Source organism: Grampus griseus (genome assembly GCF_964374135.1).
Source record: "Grampus griseus genome assembly, chromosome: 2".
Taxonomy (NCBI): domain Eukaryota; kingdom Metazoa; phylum Chordata; class Mammalia; order Artiodactyla; family Delphinidae; genus Grampus; species Grampus griseus.
In genome coordinates this window covers 161,214,214-161,233,284 of record NC_139018.1, presented here as the reverse complement: position 1 = coordinate 161,233,284, position 19,071 = coordinate 161,214,214, and the positions used below count along the sequence as shown (strand labels likewise).

At 37.9% G+C, this 19,071-nt stretch overlaps 1 protein-coding gene across 1 annotated transcript in view; it reads right to left on the bottom strand.

Annotated features, from left to right (window-relative positions):
- The window catches only part of MALRD1 (MAM and LDL receptor class A domain containing 1), a gene marked incomplete at both ends in the record, with an annotated part of 578,033 nt that overhangs the window by 490,093 nt on the left and 68,869 nt on the right, over window positions 1-19,071 (bottom strand). The window contains one exon of the mRNA XM_082648013.1: window positions 10,860-11,009. Coding sequence (XP_082504139.1) covers window positions 10,860-11,009 — 150 coding nt within the window. The remainder of the gene's footprint in view (window positions 1-10,859; window positions 11,010-19,071) is intronic.

Here is a 19,071-nt window from a genome sequence, read left to right as displayed (position 1 = left end):
GAATAAAAATAAAGCAATATCACTCACGATCATACATACAAAATTCAAATTAAAATGTAACAGTTGCACCTGAAATTCTTATCAAAAAATAATGTATCCTGACAAGTGAGCTTTCCAAGAACAGAGGTTTGATTTAACAGACATATCAACAGTCAATTAGATCAACAAACTAAAGAGTAAAATCATAGATTCATATCAACAAATATTGAAAAGACTATGAAAAACAGTCAGCCATTCCAAATAACCTCAATAAAATATTTTTAAAAAACACTTAATAATGACCAACCTCAAAATAAATAACATTTTCAATGGTAAACAACAAAACTATTTTAATTAAAATGAGAAACTACCTAGAGAATTGTGTTACCATTAGTAATTAGAGGAAATATGAGATGATATTAATTATCTTGGACTAGGATTATCTTATAAATCTAGTAAATGTGGAAGTCAAGAGCATAAAATTTCTAGTAAACACAATAGAAAACAGAGAGAGTTCCACATGTATTGCCAATAATATAATTGTGAAAATAGAAACCCCAACAGATTCTATCTTTTAATAAAGACAAGTATTAATAAGAAAATTTAGTAAGGTAAATAGAAACAGAGAAATACTTTTAAGTCATTTTTATTTATTTTAGCAGTAAGACACGGGATTTAGAATGGTAAGAAATATTCTACTCACAGTTAACAACAATAATACAAAATATGTAGGAATAAATTTAACAAGAATGGGACAGGACTTATATGAAGAACATTATAAAACTCCATGGAAAACTATAAGCCTTCTGATTAAATGAAAAGAGATAACATGTTATTAGATGGAAAGATGATATTATGAAAATATTATGTTAGTAAAAACTGATGTGGAAGGTAAAAGCAATCCTGAGAGAATTTTAACCAAATATTTGAAAAACAGATAATATTGACTTAAAGTTTATATATGCAGGTTAGGCCTAAAGATACTGAACTCTGACCCCAGACCCATGTACTTCTAGGAATACGTCTCTGGATTTATTTTCTTGCAAGTCTGCTCCACAGAATACACTAACTTAAGAGACCTGTGGAATTACAATATGCCAAAGAAAGTGTTCCTGTTAATCTGAACTGTTCATTGTAAAACTCTTGTACACCCATATACCCCAGAAGAGCTAGCTAACCAGCACAGTATAAAAATAAAGAATGGAGGGGTGATTTTTGGCTGTGTTGGGTCTTCGTTGCTGCGCGTAGGCTTTCTTTAGTTGTGGCGGGCAGGGGCTGCTCTTCGTTGCAGTGTGCGGCCTTCTTGTTACAATGGCTTCTCTTGTAGCGGAGCATGAGCTCTGGGTGCACAGGCTTCAGTAGTTGTCACACGGGCTCTAGAGCACAGGCTCAGTGGTCGTGGCTTGGTTGCTCTGCTGCATGTGGGATCTTCCTGGACCAGGGATTGAACCCGTGTCCCCTGCATTGGCAGGTGGATTCTTGTCCACTGCACTACCAGGTATATAGTGAGGAGGAACCAAGATGGCGGAGTAGAAGGACATGATCTCACTCCTTCTTGTGAGAACACCTGAATCACAAATAGCTGCTAGACAATCATCGACAGGAAGACACTGGAACTCTCCAAAAAAGATACCCCACATCCAAAGACAAAGGAGAAACCACAATGAGACAGTAGAAGGGGTGCAATCACAGTAAAATCAAATCCCATAACTGCTGGGTGGGTGATTCACAGGCTGGAGAATACTTATACCACAGAAGTCCACCCACTGGAATGAAGGTTCTGAGCCCCACGTCAGGCTTCCCAACCTGGGGGTCCGGCAACAGGAGGCGGAATTCCTAGAGAATCAGACTTTGAAGCCAAGTGGGATTTGATTGCAGGACTTTGACAGGACTGGGGGAAACAGAGACTCCACTCTTGGAGGGCACACACAAAGCAGTGTGTGCATTGGGACCCAGGGGAAGGAGCAGTGACCCCAGGGGAGACTGAACCAGACCTACCTGCTAGTTTTGGAAGGTCTCCTGCAGAGGCAGGGGGTGGCTGTGGCTCACCATGGGGACAAGGACACTGGCAGCAGAAGTTCTGGGAAGTACTCCTTGGCGAGAGCCCTTCCAGAGTCTGTCATTAGCCCCATCAAAGAGCCCAGGTATGCTCCAGTGTTGGGTTGCCTCTGGCCAAACAACCAACAGGAAGGGAACCCAGACCCACCCAACAGCAGTCAAGTGGATTAAAGTTTTACTGAGCTCTGCCCATCAGAGCAACAGTCAGCTCTACCCACCACCAGTCCCTCCCATCAGGAAACTTACACAAGCCACTTAGATAGCTTCATCCACCAGAGGGCAGATAGCAGAAGCAAAAAGAACTACAATCCTGCAGCCTGTGGAACAAAAACCACATTCACAGAAAGAGAGACAAGATGCAAAGGCAGAGGGCTATATGCCAGATGAAGGAACAAGAGAAAACCCCATAAAAACAACTAAATGAAGTGGAGATAGGCAACCTTCCAGAAAAAGAATTCAGAATAATGATAGTGAAGATGATCCAGGACCTTGGAAAAACAATGGAGGCAAAGATCGAGAAGATGCAAGAAATGTTTAACAAAGACCTAGAAGAATTAAAGAACAAACAAACAGAGATGAACAATACAATAACTGAAATGAAAAATAAACTAGAAGGAATGAATAGCAGAACAACTGAGGCAGAAGAACGGATAAGTGACCTGGAAGACAGAATGGTGGAATTCACTGCTGCAGAACAGAATAAAGAAAAAAGAATGAAAAGAAATGAAGACAGCCTAAGAGACCTCTGGGACAACATTAAATGCAAAAACATTTACATTATAGGGGTCCCAGAAGGAGAAGAAACAGAGAAAGGACCAGAGAAAATATCTGAAGAGATTATAGTCGAAAACTTCCCTAACATAGAAAAGGAAATAGCCACCCAAGTCCAGGAAGCACAGAGAGTCCCATACAGGATAAACCCAAGGAGAAACATTCCGAGACACACAGTAATCAAATTGGCAAAAATTAAAGACAAAGAAAAATTATTGAAAGCAGCAAGGGAAAAACGACACATAACATACAAGGGAACTCCCATAAGGTTAACAGCTGATTTCTCAGCAGAAACTCTACAAGCCAGAAGGGAGTGGCATGATTTACTTAAAGTGATGAAAGGGAAGAACCTAAAACCAAGATTACTCTACCTGGCAAGGATCTCATTCAGATTCGGTGGAGAAATCAGAAGTTTTACAGACAAGCAAAAGCTAAGAGAATTCAGCACCACCAAACCAGATCTACAACAAATGCTAAAGGAACTTCTTTAAGTGGGAAACACAAAAGAAGAAAAGGACCTACAAAAACAAACCCCCCAAAATTAAGAAAATGGTAATAGGAACATACATATCGATAATTACCTTAAATGTGAATGGATTAAATGCTCCAACCAAAAGACACAGGCTTGCTGAATGGATACAAAAACAAGACCCATATATATGCTGTCTACAAGAGACCCACTTTAGACCTAGGGACACATACAGACTGAAAGTGAGGGGATGGAAAAAGATATTCCATGCAAATGGAAATCAAAAGAAAGCTGGAGTAGCAATACTCATATCAGATAAATAGACTTTAAAATGAAGAATGTTACAAGAGACAAGGAAGGACACTAGATAATGATCAAGGGATCAATCCAAGAAGAAGATGTAACAATTATAAATATATATGCACCCAACATAGGAGCACCTCAATACATAAGGCAACTGCTAAGAGCTATAAGAGGAAATAGACAGTAACACAATAATAATGGGGGACTTTAACACCTCACTTACACCAATGGACAGATCATCCAAAATGAAAATAAATAAGGAAACAGAAGCTTTAAATTACACAATAAACCAGATACATTTAATTGATATTTATAGGACATTCCATCCAAAAACAGCTTTCTTTTCAAGTGCACACGGAACATTCTCCAGGATAGATCACATCTTGGGTGACAAATCAAGCCTCAGTAAATTTAAGAAAATTGAAATCATATCAAGCATCTTTTCTGACCACAACACTATGAGATCAGAAATGAATTACAGGGAAAAAACCATAAAAAAACACGAACACATGGAGGCTACACAATATGTTACAAAATAACCAAGAGAACACTGAAGAAATCGAGGAGGAAATCAAAAATTACCTAGAGACAAATGACAGTGAAAACACAATGATCCAAAACCTATGGGATGCAGCAAAAGCAGTTCTAAGAGAGAAGTTTATAGCTATACAAGCCTACATCAAGAAACAAGAAAAATCTCAAATAAACAATCTAACCTTACAACTAAAGGAACTAGAGAAAGAAGAAAAAACAAAACCCAAAGTTAGCAGAAGGGAAGAAATCATCAAGATCAGAGCAGAAATAAATGAAATAGAAACAAAGAAAATAATAGCAGAGATCAATAAAACTAAAAGCTGGTTCTTTGAGAAGATAAACAAAATTGATAAACCATTAGCCACACTCATCAAGAAAAAGAGGGAGAGGACTCAAATCAATAAAATTAGAAATGAAAAAGGAGAAGTTACAACAGACACCGCAGAAATACAAAGCATCCTAAGAGACTACTACAAGCAACTCTATGCCAATATAATGGACAACCTGGAAGAAATGGACAAATTCTTAGAAAGGTATAACCTTCCAAGACTGAACCTGGAAGAACCAGAAAATATGAACAAATCACAAGAAATGAAATTGAAACTGCACTTAAAAATCTTGAAACAAACAAAAGTCCAGGACCAGATCTTCACAGGTGAATTCTATTTAGAGAAGAGCTAACACCCATCCTTCTCAAACTCTTCAAAAAATTGAAGAGGAAGGAACACTCCCAAACTCATTCTATGAGGCCATCATTACCCTGATACCAAAACCAGACAAAGACACTACAAGAAAAGAAATTTACAGACCAATATCACTAATGAATATAGATGTTAAAATCCTCAACAAAATACTAGCAAACAGAATCCAACAACACATTAAAAGGATCATACATCATGATGAAGTGAGATTTATCCCAGGGATGCAAGGATTCTTCAATATACGCATATCAATCAATGTGATACACCATATTAACAAATTGAAGAACAAAAACCATATGATCATCTCAATAGATGCAGCAAAAGCCTTTGACAAAATTCAACACCCATTTATGATAAAAACTCTCCAGAAAGTGGGCATAGAGGGAACCTACCTCAACATAATAAAGGCCATATACGACAAACCCACAGGAAACATCATTCTCAGTGGTGAAAAACTGAAAGCATTTCCTCTAAGATCAGGAACAAGACAAGGAAGTTCACTCTCACCACTATTATTCAACATAGTTTTGAAGTCCTAGCCATGGCAATCAGAGAAGAAAAAGAAATAAAAGGAATACAAATTGGAAAGGAAGAAGTAAAACCTTCACTGTTTGCAGATGACATGATACCATACATAGAGAATCCTAAAAATGCCACCAGAAAACTACTAGAGCTAATCAATGTATTTGGTAAAGTTGCAGGATACAAAATTAACGCCAGAAATCTCTTGCATTCCTATACACTAATGATGAAAAATCTGAAAGAGAAATTATGGAAACACTCCCATTTACCATTGCAACAAAAAGAATAAAATACCTAGGAATAAACCTACCTAGGGAGACAAAAGACCTGTATGCAGAAAACTATAAGACACTGATGAAAGAAATTAAAGATGATACCAACAGATGGAGAGATATACCATGTTCTTGGATTGGAAGAATCAATATTGTGAAAATGACTATACTACCCAAAGCAATTTATGGATTCAATGCAATCCCTATCAAATTACCAATGGCATTTTTTACAGAACTAGAACAAATCATCTCAAAATTTGTATGGAGCCACAAAAGACCCCGAATAACCAAAGCAGTCTTGAGGGAAAAAAACGGAGTGGGAGAATCAGACTCCCTGACTTCAGACTATACTACAAAGCTACAGTAATCAAGACAATATGGTACTTGCACAAAAAGAGAAACACAGATCAATGGAACAAGATAGAAAGCCCAGAGATAAACCCACGCACCTATGGTCAACTAATCTATGACAAAGGAGGCAAGGATATACAATGGAGAAAAAACAGTCTCTTCAATAAGTGGTGCTGGGAAAACTGGACAGCTACATGTAAAAAAATGAAATTAGAACACTCTCTAACACCATACACAAAAATAAACTCAAAATGGATTAAAGACCTAAGTGTGAGACCAGACACTATAAAACTCTTAGGGGAAAACATAGGAAGAACACTCTTTGACATAAATCACAACAAGATTGTTTTTGATCCACCTCCTAGAGTAATGGAAATAAAAATAAAAATAAACAAATGGGACCTAATGAAACTTCAAAGCGTTTGCACAGCAAAGGAAACCATAAACAAGATGAAAAGACAATCCTCAGAATGGGAGAAAATATTTGCAAACAAATCAACGGATAAAGGATTAATCTGCAAAATATATAAACAGCTCATGCAGCTCAATATTAAAGAAACAAACAACCCAATCCAAAAATGGGCAGAAGACCTAAATAGACATTTCTCCAAAGAAGACATACAGATGGCCAAAAAGCACATGAAAAGCTGCTCAACATCACTAATTATTAGAGAAATGCAAATCAATACTACAATGAGGTATCACCTCATACCAGTTAGAATGGGCATCATCAGAAAATCTACAAACAACAAATGCTGCAGAGGGTGTGAAGAAAAGGGAACCCTCTTGCACTGTTGGTGGGAATGTGAATTGGTACAGCCACTATGGAGAACAGTATGGAGGTTCCTTAAAAAACTAAAAATAGAATTATCATATGATCCAGCAATCCCACTACTGGGCATATACCCACAGAAAACCGTAATTCAAAAAGACACATGCACCCCAATGTTCACTGCAGCACTATTTGCAATAGCCAGGTCACGAAAGCAACCTAAATGCCCATCGACAGACGAATGGATAAAGAAGATGTGGTACATATATACAATGGAATATTACTCAGCCATAAAAAGGAACGAAATTGGGTCATTTGTTGAGACGTGGATGGATCTAGAGACTGTCATACAGAGTGAAGTAAGTCAGAAAGAGAAAAACAAATATTGTATATTAACGTATGTATGTGGAACCTAGAAAAATGGTACAGATGAACCGGTTGGCAGGGCAGAATTTGAGACACAGATGTAGAGAACAAACGTATGGACACCAAGGAGGGAAAGCCACGGTGGGTGGGGATGGTGGTGTGATGAATTGGGCAATTGGGATTGACATGTATACACTGATATGTATAAAATTGATGACTAATAAGAACCTGCTGTATATAAAAATAAATTAAATAAAGTTCAAAAGTTTAAAAAAAAGAATGTAGGTGTCAGTCTCCCCACATTAAGCTTTCCAGGCCAGCCTCAACCTCATCTTTTGCAAAGGATGCACCCCCTTAATACAATTGCCCGGAAGGGATTCCTTACATGCTGCGAGAACATTTATAATGACTTTATAATGAATTTAGGTAAAAAAATCACAAATATTACCATTAAGAAGGAAGAAAGAAATCATAAATAAAACAAATGAAAGGAGGTTTGGATCAGAAATGCAAGAATGGTTTAATATTTGAAAAATCATTCATTTTATTAGAAACAAAAAGGATAATATCACGATCATATGATTATCACAACATATGCTGAAAAAAGCATGTGAAAAGTTTTAACATGCTTACATATGTGTGTGTGTGTGTGTGTGTGTGTATATACATAAACTTAACAGACTATGAATAGAAGGAAACATCTTTTTTTTTCTTTTAGCATCTTTATTGGAGTATAATTGCTTTACAATGGTGTGTTAGTTTCTGCTGTATAACAAAGTGAATCAGCTATACATATACATATATGCCCATATCTCCTCCCTCTTGTGTCTCCCTCCCAGCCTCCCTATCCCACTCCTCTAGGTGGACACAAAGCACTGAGCTGATCTCCTTGTGCTATGCTTGGAAACATCTTTATCTGAAACAAAACAACCTTTTAGGAACTATAGCATTCAAGGCTGAATTACTGACAGCTTTTCCCCTAAATAGGAACAAGACAAGTACAGCAGCTATCACAAGCTCTATTTAACATTTTTCCAGAAGTCCTATCTAGGGCTATAAAACCAAAAAGAAAACAGAAGGCTTAAGATTTAGAAAGAAGGAAGTAAAATTGTCATTATTTGAAGACAAAGTAATTATGAACCCAGAAAATTTGAAACATTTATAAATTCTTAACTGTAATAAAAAAAGTTGGGCTTCCCTGGTGGCGCAGTGGTTGAGAGTCCGCCTGCTGATGCAGGGGACGCGGGTTCGTGCCCCGGTCCAGGAAGAACCCACATGCCGCGGAGCGGCTGGGCCCGTGAGCCATGGCCGCTGAGCCTGCGCATCCGGAGCCTGTGCTCCCCAACGGGAGAGGCCACAACAGTGAGAGGCCCGCGTACCGCAAAAAAAAGTAAAAATAAAAAAGTTAACAAGGTCATTGAATACAAGGTCAGTATTTAAAAATATAATTGTACTTATATATACAGCAACCAAAAAAATTAAGTTTTTAAAATGTGACACAGTAGCTGCAAAAATATTAAAAACCTAAGAAAATATTAGCAAAATATTTTTTAAATCTATGCACTGAAAGCTTCAAATATTTAGCAAAATTAAAGATCTAAATAAATTGAAAAATTAGAAACATTTGAAAAATCATTTTTCAGTGAAAGACAAATCAAGGTTACACACAAAAAATCATTTTATACCCATAAGTTTTTTAAAAATTAAAAGAATATAATGTCTATTGATGGTAGGCAAATAGAAAAAAGCACTCCTTTTTGCTGCTGGAATTTTAGGTATTAAAATTTGATGGGAAAGTACATATCTTTTGGTAAAAATATAGGAGTCTCACTTTTAGTCCTTTACTGCATAGAATAAAAGCTCCCCATATAAGAAAATGCATACAAGTACGGATTTTGCAGCATTGTCATAATATTGTCACTCAATACAAGTATGGCTAGATATATTATGGCATATCCAGACCAAAGAAATAAAGCAAAAAAACAAAAAGAATTAGGCTTTTTCTGTTTCCAGGCAAGGCTGGGTATCAGGGACCAGATTTAGCCTTCTGTCTAACAGTAGCAAAGAAATCAAAACAATATATACTAAATAATAGTTTTCAAATGTAGGGCAATGGGAATGTAGAACCACAGGATAATGATCTCTGAGAGGGGAAACAAATGAACTAAGCCATACAATTTCCCCAGCTTACTGCCTAAACCGCGTTTCCAGCTGCCATTCAGGGAGGGAAGCCAGGAGGAGTGTGGTCCTCTCCTCAAGTTGAAAAGATGGCACCCCGGGGAGACTCAAGTGGCTACAGTTCATAAAGCAGAGTTCCAGGAGGGAAGAGCTGCAAAGAGAGAGAGCTCCAGAGAGCTCCCCACAAATTTCCACCTGAGTACTGACCAGGGCATGGATATAAGGAAACTACCTGAGGCTGGAGGAAAACCTTCTAAAAGGGGCAGTTGAAGCATTGCCTCAAGGTCACAAAGGGCCAGAAATAGTAGGGTCTTTTCACTAACCAGAGTGGAAACGTTAATTATACATAGGAATTGGAAAGAGTGCTCAAGTTAAATGAAAACTTATATCCAGACAAAACCTGTAGGCAAATTTTATAGAATATTCATAATCACCAAAATTTAGAAACAACCCAAATATCCTTCCATCTGTTTACACCCAACTCTAGTAATATGATATATACTCAATAACTGGTTTGAGAAAGGAAAAAAAAAATCATTATATGAGCTTGGAGGAAATGTACTATTAATACATATAGTTCTAATAATTAACAGTCTCCTTCCTATCATAAACTTTAAATTTAATCCAATCTGTCACAGAATCTTAAGGGAAAAATGAGACTCATTGGCACAAAAGCAACAATTAAGATCTCACTCCACTGTTAAATAATAAGCTGCATTTATAGTTTTAGATAACGGATGGATAGCCAAAGTCTCCCTTCCATCCCCTAACATCCTCCCCAACCCCAATTTCCAGTGGCTGAAGACACAGTCAATACTGTTAGTTTTCACATACTTCTTTGGAAATCTCAAAAGAGAAACAAATATAATAATGTCCAGTGAGGTTATACAAGCTTAAAGAGGATCTACAGTACAGCTGCCTTATTATAAAGTTAATATGATACTACTGTACCTTTGTAATGTTATCCAAACAAAACAAAAATAGAACCAAACCCCTGTGTTTTCCTTGGAGCTTCACAAACCCTTATTGGAATGCCGTATGCAGTTATGGTTGCTCTATTTTAAGGGGATATGTAAAAATTGTACTGCTGATTAAAAGTATATATGCGGAAGAAGTAAGATTGTTTATTACAAAGAAGCCATAAGAGTGATTACATTGCATTCAAGTATTTGTAGATTTATTTTAAAGATAGTGCTAACTCTCTGTTCTCAGAAAAAGGATTAAACTATTTTTCTTTCTGTTTTATGAAATTTGGATTGCTCTAAAAAGAAGACAACCCTACTGTACATGATTCATGACAACTAGAGAAAATTACCAGAAGACTTTTCCCCTCTTCATGCCTTCAATCCAACCTTTTAAAACGCGTAACAAAAAGTTTTGTTATTAAAACAATGCTCCTTTCAGGAAACTCAATTAAGCACAACTTATTAAGTTGATCAGGACAATTTAAAGCAAGACAAACCAGAGTTGCATTTATAAAGTCTATAGATAGAAGTGAAAACACATAGTATCATCATTCACAACAGGAAAGAAAGACAACAGTTTTGGGGGGGAAGGAAAAAAAAAAGAGGAAAATGTCCTACCATGATTTGTGTTTGTTGTGTTCTCAGCATCAGGAAGATGGTGGTCTACACTCGTCAACCTCTTCACGAATTCCCAGTGTGAATCTTCTTCTGTGAGAAATGGCTCCCAGCCACAGAAACCAGACTCAAAGCCACACCTGAGATGATTTGCTGTTATGCACAAAAAGAAAACTGGTAAGGAGAAATGAAGGGGGAGCAAGCAGGGAAACACTGACTTAATGTTAGCCAATCAACTTAGGCAGTCAGAACTGTCACTCCACTTCGTAAAGAATGTTTCCTGATCATCAGAATAGTTTTACTTTTTCCAACCTCACAAAGTGTTCCATGTGCTGTGTGAGGCATTGCCCCTCTATACTCTTCTGTTTCCAAGCCTGGCACATTCCACCCTGGTTGGCCATCTCCACTGCATTTAATGAGACAGGGTGAAACTCTACAGCTTTTCAGAGAGTAACCAATTCACCTGCCAAGATGAAAAAGATTCACCTGCCGAGACGGTTAAAAAAAATTTGAAAGGATGGTATTTAAATTAATTCTAGACACCTGAAGAGCTTGAGGTCAGCACCTTAGAATTCATCCTATTATGCTACTTCAACAGCTTCTCAAAAAAAAAAAAAACAATCCCTAGCCACTTTGCATTGCAGGTAAATTAGATATTTTGAACTTTGCTTTGTTTCCCGTTCTTAATACACAACTAAAAAGTTGAAAAATACTTAAGTTCCTACATTTATCACAAAGCACGACTTCTAGAGAAAGTCGGGATTTGGGGTAAGCTTCCTAAGCACCTTTCCTAGCTTTTTCACCAAATTAGTGAGGAAAAAACAAAAGTTTCAGCGGGCTGGGCCATACACCAGAAGTTCTAACAACTTGATTTGTGCTTTCAAGAAAGTAGCTTTTATGTGTTTAAATTTTCTTTTCCTGAAATAAGAATCATAGTATCAGCCTATCTTAGTTTGGGGGATAAATTAATACAATTAATTTAAAACGTATTTCCAGGTATTTCTCTTTATGCAGACACATTTTCATAACAGATGGGAGGACAAAATAATTCTTGGTCGGAAAACACCTAAAGTTTTGACAAGCTCCCTAACATCACAATTCTATTATCTTTAATAAAAGTAATAATAGATGTGTTCTCACTGAGCTCCAAGTATGTGTCAAGTATTTTGCATATATTGCCATTTGTTTTCACAAATACCCTACACAGCAAGCATAATTATCCCCAAAAGATTTTCTTTTTGAAATTTTAGCACTAAGCAACTCACCTATGGTAAGTTTTAGTAAATGGAATGTCCAGGCTTTGAGCTGTTTGACACCAAAGCTTACACTTTGAAGCCTCCCTGCACCTGGGACTCTGTCTCAAAATTTAAAAGACTGCTTCACTGTATGCTTGCTCTTAACCATTATTTTCAGTTTTAAATAATGTGAGCAATTTTATAAGCAATATTGAATAAGCCCACTATATCTTAATAATCAAAGGATTTTCAAATTTCTATAAAAACGGAGGCCTGGTTTCATGACCAGATATTTCATCACTAACGTGTCAACTCTTAAAACACTGAAGTGCACTTTGTAAGTGACAGGGCCACTTAAATTTTCTCTACGTGCTAATTCAACGTATAGATCTTAGAGCTATGCTTGTTTCGACAGTCATATAATGGATATATAACGAAAGATATTTTTCTTTACAAGCAAATATTATTTTCCCCTTAAATATATTTCCCCAAAAATAAAAACAAGTAAATTAACTATCATATAATAATGAAAAAATGTTGCACATCCCCTCATGGTGAAGCAACATGACAAGGAGATGCTGTTCACCCACATAGTACTTAGCTGGAAATCTATTGCTTCTGGATGTTTCTTTTCACAGCTCTGGCTACAGAGTTGATAAGCTACTGTTATTGATAAAAAGTTAATGCTCCAAGGAGAGCCTCTTCTGTTCTGTGACAGTCTTAAGAACCTATGACCTAGCTGTGACTGCCTTCCTGGGCATCCAGAAAATCCTCTGGTCTAGTTCTTTGGTCCTCTGTGACCTTTGCCACCTGCTAAGCCACCTCCCAGCTCCTCTAAGTCAGTTGGTAGAATGTAGAAATAGACAAGATTTGAAATATATACTTGACCCGTGAAATGTGCTTACAAGTTGCAAATTCTTGGTCGTGAACTTGGTCAAGGAATCCTTCCGCCTCCCCCACCACGGGTACCCTCAATTCCTAAATGCACACATCCTTGGAATAGAAAATCTTCCATCTGGGTTGGCCCAGGATTGTCCCAGTTTACACCTGTTGTCCAAGGATAATAATACCTCTCCTCTTTCCTCTCAAGTGACTCTGTTTGGGCAATAAATTCAATACTGCCCTATTGGGGCAATAAATTATATATTAATTCACAAAGGAAGCAAGTCCATGCAGATAACAATCTTATTGTTATATGCAATGGTGTGAAATAGCTATAAGACCAGTGAGTGTGGAAATGGAAAGTCACCCAAGCATCACCAAACCCTTCCGCAGACTCTTCACATCTGTGCCTGTGTCACTCAACTGCAAAAATGTAAAGAAGATTTCAAGACGAAATAACTTTGGATTGAATAAATGTTGAAATTTGGCTTTAGGAGAAAAGTTCAAACCATTTCTTTCATTATCTGGATGTTTTATCAGTTAAAATGTCAATCACTGCACTTTCCACAGAACACTAAACACCACTGTCCTTTGAAAAATGAAAATTAATTTTTAAAATCCATCACTATAAAGATATATGAAAGCACAATGGTGCAATCACCTCTGTAAAAATCTTGGTGAACTTCTCAGGTGTTTTTACCAAAGACATTCGTTCCAATACACTTCAAAGGACTTGTTTTAAAGCTAAATATTCTAGAACTTAACTGTACTATAAAATACAAGTCAAGCTTCAAACCAAAGTTGAAGTTCTTCCATTAATATTTCCCCTACATAATTCAAAATATTTAAGGTGAAGTTGTAAATATCTGAAGAAAACCAGGAAGGCCAAACACATTCTGGCAGCTAATAAATGTCTTATGAAACCACATGTGTTAAACGTTAAATGTTTACAAAATCTAAAAAATCATGTATTCATATAAACAAAATGTATTCATTACAAACAGTGATTTTTGATTATGTGGTTGCTTTTATTTAAATTTCTGTGACTACAAAACACATTTCACCATCTCTAATCAGAAGATGAGATATGCCACAGTTCATAATTTTAGTGAAATTTCACTGAGTTCATCAGTTAGAGTAATATTTTTAAATTATGACAATGCTTTGTCTTGCATATTTAACCACTGAAGCATATTAGCAGAAGAAAAAGAATTTCATTGTGGCGGCTGAGGAAAATTCTGGATCGTGAAAATAAAAATATTTATGAACTCTCCAGGTTGGAAGTAAATCAGTTCTCTATTACGTAAGAAAAAAGTTTGCATGGGAATGCTCCATTCAATAAGCGTATATTAGGCTTTAATATGATTATAATATATAAACATTTTGTTAATATTTATTGAGAACCTACAAGGATCTTTTCTCCACTAAATATACATATATTTCCCTTACCCTCAGGAAGTATTGTTAGTATTCAATATTTATTTTTCAAAATATGGAAGACATCCAGAGACAGTATCACGGTAAAGATTAAATGCATTGCACTGGATTCTTGGTTTAAGCTTCTTTCACTTGAATATTGTACCAACTTCTCCTTTGAAGTGTAACAGTTTATATTAGCAGGTTAAATGCTCTAACAACTCCTATTTATTCAATTAAAAGCTTTTTTCCCCATGGAATTGTCCAAACGGTTTTGAGTTAAACACACATCTGTCAATCCTGCCATCCTTTTTGGAACATACAGTCTTTTTCTGTATGTTATGATTGAAAATTAGATATATATATATATATTCAAAATTTTATTGTGGTAAAATATACTTAATATAAAAATTACCTTTTTAACCATTTTTAAGTGTACAGTTGAGTGGCACTAAGCACCTTCACACTGCTGTACACCCAACACCATCATGAATCTCCAGAACTTTTCCATCCTCCCAAATCCAAACTCCATACCCATTAAACACTTAGCCCCCATTTTTCTCTTCCCCTCACCCCTGGCAACCACCATTCTGCTTCCCATTTCTATGAATTTGATTCCTCTAGGTAAGAAGAATTATACAACATTTGTCCTATTGTGACTTGCTTATTTCACTTAGCATGTCTTCAAGGGTCAGCCACCTTGTAGCGTGTGTCTACATGTAAGCATTGGGTATATTTTCTTTGTAAGTTGTTCAGCTAGTCAGTGTATACCTTTAGATATGTCTGGCACATGTTATATTAGAAATGTTTTAAGAATATATTGCATATTTATTTTATTCTTAAATGTCCCTATTTTATACAGGATCATGTTAATAACGATCAAAAATCTATTGTTTGGAATCACACAGTATTTGTCCTTCTGTGACTAGCTTATTTCACTTAGCATAATGATTCCACTTATATGAGGTACCTAAAATACTCAAACTCATATGTTATTCAGTCGGTATAAAGTTTCAGTTATGCAAGGTAATGTCTATAGTCAACAATACTGTATCATGCACTTTTGTCAATTGTTTTGCAATACTTAATGCTTTTAAAATACTTTTGCAATACTTAATGCTTGTCAAAAATACAGCCTTTTGTGAAGTATTTTGAGAAGGGAGAAGCAGAAAGAAAGCTCACTTGTCTGCCACTAACACCGGTTCAGCAGGGCCTTTTTTATGTTCATGTGAACGATGTATTTGAAGCTGAAGGTGCTGTGGAGGACAGGCGTTTCCTGCGCATCTCCTGCACCAATCGTGAGGATGGAGCCTTTTAGGGTGGAATTGGCAAAGTTTTACTGGACAAGAGCGTCTAGACTGTTTAGAACTTTGACAGGTGACATCCTCCACTCGGTAAGGGTTAGATGACTTCGGACAAGTCCTACAAAACTGCTTGAAGTAAACCTCGTGAGCGCGGGGTTCACACCTCGCACCTCCACTTTCCCATCCTTGCAGTAATCACAGCCTTCTTCCAGCTCTAAGAACTGGAAACGCCCGCCGCGCTCCTCGCTGGCTCCCGGCTCTAGCCACCACCTGTTCCCGCAGCGGCCAGCTCGCCTCGGTCAAGGTCACGCTGTCTGGGGCCTCCCCACCGGAGGCGGCTGCTTCAGGCTCCTGGGAGAACGCCTCCCCAGGCCTCCCGCGGCTCCCAGATCACCCACACCGTGGCCTGGGCCACGCCCTCCTCTAGGGACCACGGCCATTGGGGCGCCTTCCTCGGCGACACCTCTCCTGCCTCGGGGTGTCAGAGATGGTGGCCCTCCCTCTCCCTCCGGTGCCACCAGCTCCGCTCGCCCTCTCGGCCCCTTCAAGGAAGGTGATGCGGCGGGATGCAAGGACTCGGGACAGCGCGGGAAGCGCACGCGTCCCGGGGCACCGGGATGCCCTGCTTGGGGAGGCCCCCAACCTGGGTGCCCTGCGGGGGAGGCCGAGCTGCCAGCACCCGCACCCTCAGGTCCGGGATCACAGGGGCAGGGGGTCGCGGGTCTGCATAGCCCCATGCACCGTCCCAGCGAGGGCTGCACCGAGATGTCGTGGCGCGTGTTCACCTGCAAGGGCCCATCGAGGCTGCTGACTGCAGGGTGAGGCGGGGCCTCACCTGCGGCAGGTGGTCCGTGAACCTTGCCCGCTGGGAGATGTGGAAACACTCGGCGGCCCTCAGCTCACCGCAGCCCCGGAAAGACCACGAGGTTGTGCAGAGGAAGTGGGAGGGTAGCGCCGGCTCGGGTGCCGCCAGCGGCCCTGCCCAGCCGCGCCCTTGGCTTTGGCTGCCAGCGGATAGGGGTAAGGATCCTAGCGGGGGCGCAACGCGGTACATGCAACCGTCCAGCACCTTGGCCTCCAGGGCACCCACATGCATAGCCCCATCTAGTTAAGAAGATAAATCTTGCGTCAAGTGTTCTGACTACAAAAGAGGTGGGGGGAGGGCAGGGGAGGACAAGGAAAACTTTGGAGGTGAAGGATGTGGTGACAGTTTCACAGGTGTATGCATATGTCCAAACTTATCAAACTGTATACATTGATTTTGTGCCGATTTTCATAAAATAATTATACCTTAATAAAACTATTTTAAAATGTATTGTTTGGAATAATGCCCTTAGGGATTAGTGAAGTACTGGGAGTTTTGTTTCTATCATGAAAGGCCTCCAATTTGCCTCTTAAGACTACTTTTTTTTTTTTATTGCCACCTGTTTTCTCTCTCAGCCATCTCTTCAATTTTGAAGTCTTTTAGGCACAGTGGTTCTCAAACTTTAATATGCAGGTGAATCACCTGGGACATTGTTAAAATGAAACTCCGGATTCTGTAAGGCTGGGTTATATCCTCAAGTTCTGCATTTCAAAGGAACTCTCAGATGCTGCCGCTGATACTGCTGGTCAAGGAAGTAATGCTATAATAGCAAACTCTAGCAAAACCCATTTCCGCTTTACCATTAACCGCTTTTGAAAAGGCACTAGGCTACAGGCTCAATCAACTACATTTGTCAAAACAGTACAAAAGTAAGAGGAACTTGGTAAAGAAAGAACACCTGAGTGAATGTGCCTTTTGCAAAAATCACACTGACTACAGATACCAACTGACAATATTCATGAGTTAATATTTACCGAGTCTCCAGTACTCCTGGTGATTTCAAACTATATCTATGAGCTACAGCACTCTGGAGATTCATCCTATACTGGGATACAAAGAAGATATAAAAGCACTTTCCTTGTGCTTCATGAACTTTAAAATTCTATTTTTAAGAAAAATTTGTATAACGAATTCAAATTTGTAAAATATAAATTTAAAAGTATGTGGAAAATGTTTCAAAGTGGCTTTAACTTTCAAAGGAAAGCCTCTTAATTTGTAATGACATATATATGCATGTGTATATATGCACAATATGTTAAACACTTTAGTGCAGGAAATAGTGTAACGTTATATCAATTCTAATAATTCAATTACTATATAATTTCCTCAAAGCAAAAATGATTGTACAAATATTTACATGAAATACTCATGCTGACATCAAAGTATATGGATATTTTGTAATATGTAACATGGCTACCTTTTTTTTTTGGTCATATCCCTTACATAAGGTTGATCTCAAGCAAGCATGACAGGTTTTCTTTGGCCAAATGAGCTTACATTATTTGGAATACTTATCAGACTAAGAAGTAACACTATCTGTTGATAAGCACAGCCATCTGTCCCTGAATTCACACAAAGGAAATGGCAGGATGGTATCAAGATATACTCTATGGGGAAAATGCCAGATAAGCAATCAATAAAACTTCAATAAAGGAGGAGAAATGGGAAAATATGTCCAAAATCAAATGCTAGAGTATCTACCAATACTCTAGGTGGAATTCGATTACGAAAACCAATTGAAAGGAAAGCCTTCACCAGAGGAAAAAAAGGAGAGAAGAAGCTAAGTTTCCATATGTAGAATTGAAAAGATAAGAAATATATTTACTTTCAGTTATTGGAATTGAGAATAATACAAACCACTAGAAAGGTGAATTTCTCCAAAAGAAATAAACCAAATTGTCTGTTAAAAAGCATTTAAATGAAGCATAAAGAGGAATGTGACACTCACATTGGAGAAAATGAATGGTCCTCATATTTTTTAATGAACAAAAAGAGAGCACCGAAAATATCCACAGAGATCATATTGGTAAGGAGATTATTTTGCTTCAATCTATGGTCAAGACCAGGTGTCTGAGGAATTAATTGAATTCCTGCTTACAAACAGGCAGAGGATTTCTCGCTTGCTTTCCCATCTTCCCTTTTCTACACCCCAGTCCACTGCTGTTAATAAAATGCTTACTTGCCCATCAGCAGAAGCATTTTCATTAAAAAGGTGACATTTATCTTACTGCCATACTTTTCTTTTGCTCAACAAAATATATCACTAAAATAAAACACTGCAGCAAAATAAATGTCAAATTTTTAATAATTAAAAAACCCTCTTGTTTGTGACATAAAAATTGGATGCATTTAGTTTTAATTCATTTCTAAAGAGACACAAGTATCTTAGTTGCTAAGTTACCTCATATGAGAACCATCATGTAGGTTGTAAATTACATTATATTTCCTTCCTAATACAACTAGGTTTGAATAGTCATGGAATTTCTCATCATTACTCCTATCAAAGACTCTCC